General features: G+C 42.7%; 1 protein-coding gene across 6 annotated transcripts in view; it reads left to right on the top strand.

Moving 5' to 3' along the window:
• NFYC (nuclear transcription factor Y subunit gamma) overlaps positions 1-9389 on the top strand; it is a 37676-nt gene extending 28287 nt beyond the window's left edge. For 3 of the 6 annotated variants that reach the window (XM_085306734.1, XM_085306736.1, XM_085306735.1), the window contains exons 6-10: positions 2012-2185; positions 3172-3330; positions 7019-7126; positions 7857-7916; positions 8452-9389. In XM_085306734.1, the coding sequence (XP_085162860.1) occupies positions 2012-2185; positions 3172-3330; positions 7019-7126; positions 7857-7916; positions 8452-8571 (621 nt within the window). In that variant the 3' untranslated portion in view covers positions 8572-9389. The remainder of the gene's footprint in view (positions 1-2011; positions 2186-3171; positions 3331-7018; positions 7127-7856; positions 7917-8451) is intronic. The other 3 variants (XM_085306737.1, XM_085306738.1, XM_085306739.1) reach the window with 3 other exon arrangements.
• Positions 9390-11755: the final 2366 nt, after the last annotated feature.

Raw genomic sequence — 11755 nt, forward strand, 5'->3', positions numbered from 1 at the left:
TGTGTTTCTCACTGGTGTATTCACTGTCTGTGAACGCTGTTGAAATACTAGGAATAGTACCAATGACGGAGAGGTTTGATGGAGAGTTAACTACCTCTTAACAACATAAGTTAGTACTTTTCAGTGGAAAATATTCCTTTGATTCAACAACTTAGCTGCCTATAGGCTGACAGCCTGCACTTTTTGGCCTGGGATACAGTCTGTATTTTATCTCTACCACAGAAAAGACTGTTTGACAAGTTAGCACTGGCTACATGGGAGAGCTGGGAATGAAACCATGACTGTTATGTTACTCTGGTAACTAAAGCTACGTTTTGAAAATAAAAGACTGCAAGTCATGGAATATAACATAGTTTAAGCAAATTCAGATTTAAAGACAATTTTGCCAGTAGCACATGCAACTTTAGCCTGGAATAGATATTTATAGAAGTACTCAGTTGCCTTAATTGTTCCAGGATTTGATTAGGAATTGAGGATTGCAGTTTTCTAGAAATAACACATCTAAGGACCATTTTTTTACAGAAATCTCTACAGCTCTTCTCCATGCATATGATTTTGTGATTAACTGAAGGTGCATGTCCTGTTGTGAATATATTTTAAATTTGTTATTTATCCCTCCTCAAAGGACTTGATAAAGTGAGTAGGAATAATTATTCAATTTAACCTGCCTATATGGGAAGGACTGTAAATGCTGAATTACAGTGGTTTGCAGTACTGTTGGATGGTGCTAATGCTGTTTGTTCTGAGAGCCAGGCTCAGAAGTCACTACTTGATTACAGCCAGCAGAGAACAGTTTAACCTTTGGGGGGTAATTTTTTGGTAGGCTTTTGAGGAACCTTCCATTAGTAAGTCTTTTCTTTAATTACTGTCACTCTGGGTGATTAAGAGAGAGGACTCTCTTATTCAAGGCTGATGCCTGATCTAGACAAGGCATATGAATCTTGTTTAATTAGAGTTCTTCGACTGTCCAGTTAGATATATCAAAGGTTATCCACAAGCAAGCCGCATTTTATGCAAGGGAATTGAGCAGAGTTGTGTAACTTGGAATCTCCCATGCTGTAGCATGTGTAAACATCCTACACTCTCAGCTGTGAACTTGAGGTGGCTGGGAGAGGATTGTTTACGCCTTCTGCCATGGAGTGAACATCTGGTGAGCTGCATCTTCTGTCAGGTGCAAGATCCAGCTTCTCTCAGGAGCTGAAGAAATTGGACTCTTCAGTTGCTTGACACTTAATCCCCCAAATTCTACTTCTTTGTCCAAAACATCATTAATCATAAAGCTGTTTGGGGGGGGGATTTGTTTGTTTGTTTGATTTTTGCTTCCAAAAATATTCTTGGATAAACCAGAACAGCAATGTTACAGCTTTTCAGTGCTTCTGGCAGTGAGCTAGATCAGGACCTTTATTTCTTTACCAACACAAAAGTTGAGGTTTTGCTACCAGCAGAATTAAACTGTTAAGCCACAGTGCAAGATGAAATCGTTCTAATTCTGGAAAAGCTGGACTGAGAAGAGGAGATGGGGGAGAGGCATTACAGTATACATCCAGTACCTGGCTTTTATTCTCAGAGATTTAATATCAAGTGCTAGATTAAAATTGGTGTTGGGTATGTAGGCTAAGGCGAGGGTAGATGAGACTTTAAGTTCTTCATGCATTTATAATTCATTCTGTGTTAAGATAACAGGCAGTGATGGAATTCACTGATGAGGACTTGCATGGTTTTAGCTGCGGTAATTTTATTCATTTGCTTCTAATAATAAATTGCTGACTATGTTATGCTTTAGGTATTGGGGTGTTTTTATTTAATAGCTCAGTAAATGAGGAAACCCATTTTGGTTTGTCAGCTAAGGGTTATTTGGGTTAAACTGTTACGAAGTTGATATTAAAGATTATTCCCATTGGGCATGCTCATGGGGGATATTTCATCTCCAGCTGGGGCAAGGATTTTGAGTGCTGATTCATTCCCTTCCTTTTTGTCCCTCCCCCCCCTTTTTTTTTAATCTGTACCATAGGAAGAGGTGCGTCAGGCTGTGACCCCAGCTGAACCTGTACAGTATTATTTCACCCTTGCTCAGCAGCCTGCTGCAGTGCAGGTTCAGGGGCAACAGCAAGGACAACAGACCACCACGTCTACAACTACTATCCAGCCAGGACAAATCATTATTGCCCAGCCACAGCAAGGGCAGGTGAGTCATGTGCAAAGTTCAGGGGCTTTGCAGTTCAGTGGAGCCAGTGAAATCCTTGATTTGCCTCTGTAATGTATTGCAGTGTCCTGTTCTCACTGCTCAGGACAGTATACATTATAGAAATGTGTTTTCTAGTCACATCCTTTACAATAGGAGACAACTGAAACACTGAATTGCACTGATCTACTAGGTAGAATAGAAATATCCTTTTATTTTCTATACTACTGGTTATGTTTTATGGACGTACAGTGCGTTGTTATTCTGCAACAGATGATGACAGTCACATTAGAGATTCTTTTTCCAAGTAAAAGTGAAGCCATAATAAATTTGGGGTTATATTTGGACACTGTCAATCATGTGACTTGCTGCTTTTTTTTCTTTACTCTTGCTATTAAAGTACCGAAGTTAGGAAACAAATTTATTTGCAAAACAATGAACAGATACTGTGTGAAGCACAGTATAGATATCCATAGAGAAATGTGGCCTGTCTTGTTGTTCTCAAATAACTTGACTTTCTTTTGTTTGGCAAACAATCATGTTTGCCAAACATGACTAGTAAGGCAAATATGGCATCTTTTGCTTTTCCATTTGAGCGCTGTTTTGGCAGGAAACCTATTCTAATTACCAGGTCACTGCTGTCTGCAGAAATCTCAATTGGAGACCCTATTGACATGCATTTTCTTGAATATATTTGGTATGTCTTTTACCCTCTGTTTGGCACAGTTACCTCTCTATAAAAGCAGAAGACAGCACTTTACTCCTTTATAGCAGAGTTGTAAGGATAAGTATACAGGAGCTGGCCGGGTGCTCAGATACCTTGATAGTGAGGGTTATACATATTCTGGGTTCCCTTGGTGGTGATTTAAGCATCAGCAAGCTGACGGTGGGTCGAGGAAGCAGTCTGTCTGTTACTAGCTGTGTATATTGTGACTGTTTCACCTGTGTTCAATCTTTGCTTGCTCCTTATTGCTCTGTTTTGAATTCAGACCACTCCTGTGACAATGCAGGTTGGAGAAGGTCAACAGGTACAGATCGTGCAGGCACAGCCACAAGGACAAACACAGCAGGCTCAGAGTGGAACTGGGCAGACCATGCAAGTCATGCAGCAGATCATCACCAATACAGGAGAAATCCAACAAATACCGGTAAGACTTTACCACTGGGAATGCGCAACAGTCTTATGAGCAAACAATCCGCTGCTGTTTTGGCATGAGACCATACATGTGTACTTTTTTAATTATAAGCGGGGAGTTTGGATTGAGTGGTGTGTTTTTTGCCTTGAAGAGAGGAAAACTAACCAGGTGTGTGACACGAAAGGGGAAATAAATCTAAGCCATCTAGTGTAGACCCATTCCCCGGCCCCAACACTTAGCCTTAGTGAAATAGTTTTGATTAGGAAGCAATAAATAAAATATTTCCTGGGTAAGCCTTAGTACTTTACTACAACATGGTTTCAATAAAATGTAATTAACACCTGTTACTTTTACTTGGTTCTGCCTCTGCAATCTGAAGTTGTGACCTGGCAGAGTGAGTGGGAAAGGTGCCATCAGTGAGTTCTTAATAAACTTTTATGTTGTAAAGATGTTTCTGTGAAATACTTTGAGCTAACTGAAGGAATGACTTTGCAGAACCAGAAAATACCTGTTCTTTTTCACATCAGTGTAGACCTGCTAGCCTGAAGAATGTGATTTTGAGCACCTAACATCACAAGTAAATTTCTGGCATGTGTCCTAGGTAAACATGTGGGTCGAACAGATGTCACTCTTTTTCCTCTCTGTAGTTTCTAATCACAACAAAGCTGGATCTTTTTGTTCCCATCTGGAAAATTTCACACCTCTTAAAGAAAAAAAAATCTGTCAAGTTCTGTGTACTTAACCAGCAAACCCAAAGGTCAGACCAAGTGACCAAGACAAGCATTTCACTTTGCCTTTGATTTCTATTATTGTGAAGCTTATCCACAGCTGTGGCAAAAACTGTGAACTTTCACCCAAGTCTTGCTTGTCAAGATTTGCTAAGCTTCAGGCTTGTCCCTTCAGTGTGTCTGGCAAATGTTTTTGCTTTGACATAACATCTTGAAAAAAGTTTTTAGATTGAGTGTTGCCAGGTTTTCCAGTTGACTTCCCACTTCTTTTCATCTCTTAAGTCTTCAGCTGATTTCTACTGCTTGGCTTACGGTTTTGGTCAGAAAGGAAGTGTGTTGTTTACCAAATACAGTGTTCTACTACATGTAATCTTTTTTTTCTTCTTTCTTCCCCCCACCTTACATTCTCCACTGCCTTTCTTTTATATTCTTCTTTTTCTTCCTTTCCTTATGTAAGTCTCTTCAACATACTTGTTCTTAAAAACATTCTGGAAGGAAATCTCCAGCCTGTGCATAAGTATTGTAACAAAGCTGAATGTTGCGGTATCCTCCTTTGCTCCAGCAATAAAAGAACAATTTCAAGCTTATTTTCCAGTTGTCTACACTGAATGCTGTAATTCCCTGCAAGAAGGGCACTGTGAGATCTGCTAGGAGAAACAATTCAAAAAGCAATTGTGAAGGGTGCTACAGCATTCTGCAGAAACTCCTGTTCTCTACGTAGGTGGTTCTTGTTGTAGGTGATTGTGCATCTTATGAGACTGGCAGCTTTTTAATTAATGTCTTATTTTGACGAGGCATGTGCTTCTACTCTCCTTTTGCCTGGGATCATTGAAAAGCAAATAGCTGTGACTGGTCCTCAGATGCTTCTTACTGCTGTGGATGTGAGATACAACTATCAGGTGCCTGAATGCAGTATCTTTCATCTTTGGAAGTGCTCAGGTCTGAGACACTTGCAAGACTATAATATGGAGTAACTTAAGAGTATTTTTCTGCAGTGTTCTAGTGAAGTAGTCAAAATTCTGACTTCCATTCCAGCAGAGATACCCTTTTTACTGTAATTAAAAGGAGTCCTCTTAATCTCACAGCATGTTGAAGAATCAGAGTAAGTGGGGAAAATACCTTTCTCTGCTCACTTCCAGAAGTAAAATAGAACACAGGAGCCATGCACTCACTGTAAAGGGTTTTTAGTGCTCTAACCTGGAATTTTTTTTTGCCTGGTTCCACAGAACGACAGTACTTGGTCTCTTCAGCACCGTTTGTCCATTCTACTCTTTCTGCTATGCTTTTATTATTTCCCCCCCTCCCCCCGGGTTTCTTTTCTATCTTGAGGGTACAGTTAGTGTTGTCTTCAGATTGGTCCTTTTCCATTCTCTGGTATTTGTTAGGGTTCAGCTAAGAATCTTTCCTAACACAAACATGAAAGTTTGAAACATTCTGGTAAAACTGTACCTATGGCAGTTGCTTGAACATCAAAAGAATCTCACTAATGTTCTGTGCTGGGTTTCCACGTGCTCCTGATACTCCGTTCACTTTTCTATTACGATTTACTGTATTTGGTCTTGGGCAACAAATTACCTGTGGGAAGGTGACTTTTTTTTGTTGTTCTTTCTTAATTAAGCTTGGAGTAAAACTGGAAGGAAGTGTATATATCAAGTAAATGCTGATCATTCGTTTGCCCGCATTAATTTTGCATGTTAAACTTCATCTGTATCTGAACTAGACTTCATTGGACAGGTGCTTTGGAGCTTGCTCTCATTTCTGGAAGAACACTCTTTCTAAATCACTTTCATCCATTCAGTTAGTAGCGTAGTTAAAATCTAAGCAGGAAGCCTTCAGTGTAGAAAACATGCTCTGCAAGCAGATTTCAATGCAGAAACAGATTCTTTACTGAAATGTTTATGCTCATGTGGAGTTTATTTGCTCTTGGAATAATGTTGGAGCTTTTAGACACAGCTGGTGAAGTCAGCAGCATTTGTGTTAATGCCAGGAGCATAATTTCTGTTCTAGGCACTTACAACCTTTGTCGCTGAGTAGAGTTTTCAAGTATTCTTGCATGTAACTTTTTCCCCTTTGTCGCTGAGTAGAGTTTTCAAGTATTCTTGCATGTAACTTTTTCCCCTCTTTGTAGAAATAAGAAAACTTAAACCAAGTTTTTGTACATAATTAATTTCAAGGCTATGAATATAAATGTTCTAAAGTTAAATAACACAATGAAAAATTCAATAGTAATGTTAATCACTGTGATCTTTTTATTGCTGTATTGTGTATTAGTAGAACTAGCTGTTTATATCACAGAAAATATAAGTTGAGAATTGAGGTTATCCTGATGACACTATCTTCAAATCCCACTCCCTTAAGTATTTAACCCTGTGAAGTGAGAGTTACAGTAAATAAAGTTTGCATTTGAATGTAAAACACAAAACATTGAAAAAGAAAGTACCAGATTTCCACTGAAAGCTTCTAAATACTACTGCCTTGCAGTATCACTGGGTTTTGTCATCTCTGCTGTCTGTTTTTTCCTATATTTTCTTTTTTATTTTTTTGCAGAATATAATAGGAGTGTCGCTATGTGCAGCTAGCTCTTGTAAGAATTTTCTTTATATGAAATGATGCATCAAAGAAATAACTCAGTTCTCATAATAAAAAAGAGAGAAAATAAGTGTTCTTTAAAATCTCTAAACTTTAGCAGTTAATATGCTTTAGCTAGTAACTGAACATTCCCATTTTGGAAAAAGAAATAATGTGCTTCTTCAGGATTTTACTTCAAGAATCTGCCAGAGTTCTGTGAGCTTCATTCTCGCTTTGGCAGGGTCCGTGATAGTTATTCATCTCAACTGGTAATCAACTGAAGCTTCCCAGTGTCATCTATTACTCTGGTTTCTGTTGTGGAAACAAGAAGGCAAGTTTGTGTGTTTCAGGTTACACAGTTATCTGTTTAATTTTCTTTCCCTGCCCCCTCCGCTTGTCTCCAGGTTCAGTTGAATGCTGGCCAGCTGCAGTATATCCGCTTAGCCCAACCTGTGTCAGGCACCCAGGTAGTCCAGGGGCAGATCCAGACGCTTGCAACCAATGCACAGCAGGTATGCACTATAATAGCAAGGCTGACATTAACTTTTAAAATATTGTTCCCTAGCCTGAAACTGCAAATTCCAGTCATATTTACCAACTCTTGCAGTAGGATTCCTGCATTTCCTTTCTTCCTGTTACCTTCATCAGAATAATAAAAGAAGGAGTATAGTGGAAGTCTCCTTTACATATATGTGAAAGGTGCATGCATGTGTATGTGTCTCACTGTATAAAGCTCATGCTGCTTCTTAGCTGGTTGCAGCTAAAACTTCAGTTCATCAGCCTTCTCTTTACTTTTGCTCCTTCTGGCTGGGTGAGGGAGGAGCAGCAACATGAGCTCTGAGGAGAGCTACTGCAAAGGTGAAACATCAAGACTAGTGCTGCCGTCACAGGTTGTTCCATGTTCTTGTCAAGACTGGTCGCTAAGGGATTCTTCTCTGCCTTCAGAGGATAGGAAGGCCACTGCTTTTCTGTGATCTTGGAGGCCACATTCTCCTTACAAAAGTCAGAGAGGAGATGCTTGTGTTTGGTTTGGAATGACTGAATCCCACGTCCTTTGTTCTTGACTTAGAGTTAGCATCAGCATGACTGGGCAGGCAGCATAAACCTTATCTTACCACGTGGTGGTGTAATGAAGTTTGAAAGAGTCTGAAAGCTCTTGAAAGGCAGCAGCAGAATGTTGTTAATGGGCTTCTGACCCTCTCCAAAATACTACCGGTGATCATCCTTCTCTTTCTGTTGTAGATAACACAGACAGAAGTCCAGCAAGGACAGCAACAGTTCAGCCAGTTCACAGATGGACAGGTAAAAACTTGACACTTGTAGGTACTACATCTGTTTGAAGTCAAAAGCTAGAAAGACTGTCTTAAGCTCTGCATGTTCTAGCAGATCAGTTGTTCCAGGTAAAACACAGTTACTGCTACTAAAGCCTAAGCTGAAGAGCAAGATAAACAGATGTTGTCCCACTCTAATTTAGATGGATTCTTCTTGTTCTGCTGCACTTGCTCCAAATCAGTCTGGTCCCCAGCAGTCTGGGTAGTGTCCATTTTAATCCTAACCAGTTTATGAATCAGGGTCTTAAATAGCTGTCAACTGTTGCATGAAAGGTTTGAGCTCAGTCAGGCGTCAGATATTCACAGAATTGTTTTGTCATAATTTAGCACCAAATGTCTAGGGCAATTTGTGATACGATTTTTGGGACAGATTTACTTGGACCTGAGAGTTGCTGTTTTACCACCACTAAACTTGTAGGACTAATGCATGGCATTCTGCTTTGAGAGAATGAGGCTGAATATGAGGAGAACTGATAGCCACTTTTCCCTGCTTCTGTCTCTGCCAGCAACTTTATCAGATTCAGCAAGTAACCATGCCTGCAGGCCAGGACATTACCCAGCCCATGTTCATTCAGTCCACCAACCAAACATCAGACGGCCAAGCCACGCAAGTGACAGGGGACTGAACGGTGATGATGCAGCAAGTGTTCGCTCTGCGTGGAAACGAACATGTACCAGCTTGACGTTTGCCATACCAACCTGGTTTGATGAATACATTCGCTTCTGTGTATCTGTACTTGATATTAAGCCTATAGTAGGCTGTGATCTCTGGTGCACTCTACACCTTCCTCTGGTGGGTATGAGAGAATATCCAGCAGAAACTGACAAGGATGCAATATTTTTATTTTTTTTAGAAATCAATATTTCAGTGTATTCTGCTGCTTGTCCAACTTCCTAAAACTGAAGAGAATTAATCTAAAGGAATTTATGGTGTCTCATTGAACAATGTGTAAACTGTTTTTATCTAGTAAAATTATTAAAGGGTACTACATCTGGTTTGTCCCAAGAGCTTTATTCCTGGTATTCTGTTTGTACTTCTTTGAATAGAGCTAGATTCAGTCCTCCCATCCTGGTGGCTTATTAGGGGTTTATGGGGGGAGTCTGTGTGTGTTAGATTTTTCTCCTGCCTCCTTTTTTTGGAAGACCTCAGCACTGGATATATGCAGCTGGGGGGCAGGGAGTAGGGAAGGAATAATTAATAATAATAATAAAAACATTCCTTGTGTTATGATTGTATTTTCCAAGGGCAAAAGTGTTTTATTTTGTTTTTGTTCGTGTTTTCTTTCTTTTTTTTTTTTTTTTTTTCAATTTGGCCTGGTTTATTCCAGAAACACTAAAGGATGTCTGGACAAACCCCAGCCCTGTTGTTAACTGTTATACTAGCTTCAGTCAATGCATGTAATATAAGCTTCATAAAATGAAATAAATTTTCTTTGTAAGATAATATGTGTGCTTTCTTTGAGTACTGGTGCCTGGTATCAAGTTACCAAGCAAAGAACATCCCAAGTCCCTGAAAAATACTGTGCCCTAAGTGGCAAAACAAGCCAGAAGTCTAAAAGGATGATCTAGAGAAGGCTTTGGACATGGGATCAAACAACAGGAGGGGCAAGTTCTGTTGCTGCCTGCCACACTGATGAGATCCCCGTACAGGTGTCATGCAGCAGCTGCTGCAGCAGCACTACACAGCCCTTAAATTGTGCGTACCAGTCCTGTGCAGCAGCTCAGTAGAGCTGCTGCATGCAGCATCCAGCCAAAACAACAGGGAGGAGTTTGGGGCAGGTTTGAGCCAGCTAAGGAGTCAACTTCGAAGGCCTGTTGTAATTGAAAATACTGCAAGAGTCCTGCTGTGTTGGACCAAGCTCTACGTCTCAACTAAAAGATGGATACGGTAACTAACTACAGTGTGTGACTAACAACCTCTGTGTGTTCAACATCAAGCAGTTTGACATACTTGGCACTTGGTCCCAGAGAGGCCCTGTGGCTCTGTGCAACGCCTTGGCAGGGCTGCGCAGCAGCGGGAGGAAGAGCGCCAGCACTGGCGATTGTTAACTTTTCACTTGCAAAATTTACCAGGTTTGCCGTATTTTTACAAAGAAGAACAGCACTATGGTCAGTGCTCACTGGTGTTGCGAGGCAGACTGGCTGCTCCAGCATTTGGCATGTAATAGAGTGACCAGTTGCAGGTTGCTTAGCCTGCGTGTGTGGTGTTTGGTTTCCCTTGCAGTGTCCAGCCCAGCAGTGCAGGAAGCAGAAGTGAGAAGTGTGGATCTCAAAGTAAGTGAATGCTTGAAAATTGCAGGGGTAACTGCAATTCAGCATTTGACTGATGCAAACTAGTAGGCCTGAAAATCAGGCAAGGCTAATCCAGTCTGGCAAAAGGACTTGCTGCATTACCTGTACTTCCCAGGCTTGGTAAATGCCAGGTTTTCAGTTTTAAAATGCATCAAATTCAGTAGGTTCCTTAAAATTAGTTCTCTGGTATTGCAACGTTGCACAATTTCAGCCCCGTGGCTTGGCCTGGTGTTTTGAGTGATCATCAGTGTGATTGCAGCCCTGGGCTATCCTAGAGCATGGTATCTTAATGGAAAAGATGAAGCGGGGGGAAAAAAAACAGTGTGAAAGCTCGGTTCGTGGGACTGGCCACGAGAGGGCATCCAGGGGCGGCTGCTTCCCGGGGAGGGCTGGGGCAGGGCTGGGAAAGGGGCCGAGAGGACTGGGGGGTGCCGGGCTGGGGGGCTGGAGGCGCTGGCCGGTTACCGGAGGGGACCGCGCTAGGCCGGCGCGCGGACCGTGGCTCTGTCTTTCCTCAAAGCTGCGGCAGGCGCTGGCAGCGGGACCGGGGCGTTCGCACGCTGCGTTCCTGGATCGCGCGCGAGCGAGCGTGCCGCGAGCCGGCCCGGCCGGGGGCTGGCTCGGAGCAGCCCTCGCTCGCCGCAGCGAGCACTGGCAAAGCGCTCGGGATGGGGGCGAAAAGAAGCGGTTTGCTTCAAAGTGTGCTCCGCTGGCGAGGCGAGCTCCGCTTCCAGCAGGGAGCAGAGCAGAACTGGCTCGTTGGAGAGAGCGGCGCAGCTGCTGCACGGGGAGCAGGGCTGCCGAGGGAGGCCGCTGCCTTGCTCCGAAGGCTCCTGCGGAAAGCTCTTTACCCGGAGTGGTGTACGGTGTTGGGTTTGCTTGAAATAGTTTAAATACGGATGTGAAAAACATGCCTTAAAGGGCAGAGTGTGGGTGCGAGCTGCTGCTCCGGGAGGGAGAGCTGTTCGCAGCGAAACCCTCGCTCGCTGGTTCAGCGTGCTCGTGGCGTCCTGCTCGCGCTCCAGGATCTGGWGTCACCCAGGAGCTGAGGACTTACGTAGTAGGCAGCGGTCAGCACCAAAGCTAATGATGTTAATATTTAGTTAATAACGAAGTTAACGCTTCATTTATGCTCCAAAAGGAGCACTATTGAAAATTGCCCTAGCTGACTTCAGCAGGAAAGATAGTTTGAAGATAGCCAAAATCTTTTGCCTGTCACRGGTCCTGTAAACCTTAGACGTTAATAAGAGCCGAATCTTCCGTATAAGGACGCGCATGTTGATTTGATCTTCCTGGAAAGTATGACAAATGACACCGAACGGAGCAATGCAGGAGGAAATGCACGCTACAGGAACGATGAGGGAGCTCAGGATCCGCGGCGCCGTCCGGGGAAGGATGCGGGAGCTCGCGCGGGCGCCTCGGCCGGGCTGGCACCCGTCTGCTCAGCAAACGCAGCCCGCGACGAGGTGCGAGCAGGCTGGAGGCCGCCGGCCCCCCGCAGCGCCCTTCGCCGGCTCG

This window comes from Rhea americana, unplaced genomic scaffold (genome assembly GCF_003343005.1).
Source record: "Rhea americana isolate MKP2758 unplaced genomic scaffold, rheAme1 scaffold_246, whole genome shotgun sequence".
NCBI classification, from domain to species: domain Eukaryota; kingdom Metazoa; phylum Chordata; class Aves; order Rheiformes; family Rheidae; genus Rhea; species Rhea americana.